Genomic DNA, 758 nt, shown 5'->3' with positions numbered 1-758 from the left:
GGGCAGCTGCCCCCCTCCCAGCAGTACCCACGTTTGTCAGGTTTTCCCCCGCAGCGGCAGCAACACCAGCGCGTGGAGGCACAGGGCCCAGCGCGTGGAGGCACAGGGCCCCGCTGACCGGGCGGCCGCTGCGAGCAGCAGTTCGCTGGGACTGGGGACAGGGCTTGAGCCTCTCCTTAGCAAAACATTAAGTTATGGGTTATAGAGAATGGGACGGCAGAGCGGGAGGGACAGGGAATGTCTCGCAGGGCGTTTGATTTCTGCCCCCACGGCAGAAGAAATCACAGGACAAACGCTCCTGGAGTCAGAGCACAGGGCACATGCAAGCCCCCCACCCTGCACAGATCACCTCCAGTCTCCAGAGACATTCCCACCCCCCCCGAGAAAGGCCTGAAGCACTGCAAGAAGGAAAAGCTCCCTTGTCGCAATCAGTCCTTCACCCCAGGGCAGCACCCAGTGGCCGGTCCTTGTGCAGAGCCTGAGATCGTCCTGTTGCAGCAGCAAGAGACCTTCCCCCTTCACAGTCCCACCACTCAGATTTTCGAGGACTCCACACGCTCGATCCACGGCGAGTCGGCCCCAACATCCCTGGACTCCGACCGCAGCTGCCGCAGCTCCCGCTCCAGCGCCTGGCTCCGGTGGTACATCTCCATGTAGCTGGCCTGGAGCTCCCGCTGGTACCGCAGCACCTTTTCCTTCTCCTCCTGCCAGGTTTTCCTCTCCAGCTCAAAGTTCACAGCCTGCAGCTGGCCCTGGCG

At 62.4% G+C, this 758-nt stretch overlaps 1 protein-coding gene across 1 annotated transcript in view; it reads right to left on the bottom strand.

Annotated features, from left to right (window-relative positions):
- Positions 1-533: 533 nt before the first annotated feature.
- Positions 534-758, bottom strand: part of N4BP3 (NEDD4 binding protein 3) — a gene marked incomplete at its 5' end in the record, with an annotated part of 1,998 nt that continues 1,773 nt past the window's right edge. Inside the window, 1 exon segment of the mRNA XM_010154561.1 lies at positions 534-758. This exon segment is cut by the window's right edge and continues 10 nt beyond it. Coding sequence (XP_010152863.1) covers positions 534-758 — 225 coding nt within the window.

Source organism: Eurypyga helias, unplaced genomic scaffold (assembly GCF_000690775.1).
Source record: "Eurypyga helias isolate BGI_N326 unplaced genomic scaffold, ASM69077v1 scaffold31690, whole genome shotgun sequence".
NCBI classification, from domain to species: domain Eukaryota; kingdom Metazoa; phylum Chordata; class Aves; order Eurypygiformes; family Eurypygidae; genus Eurypyga; species Eurypyga helias.
The sequence above is the reverse complement of the archived record's forward strand: the minus strand, read 5'-3'. Positions and strand labels throughout refer to the sequence as shown.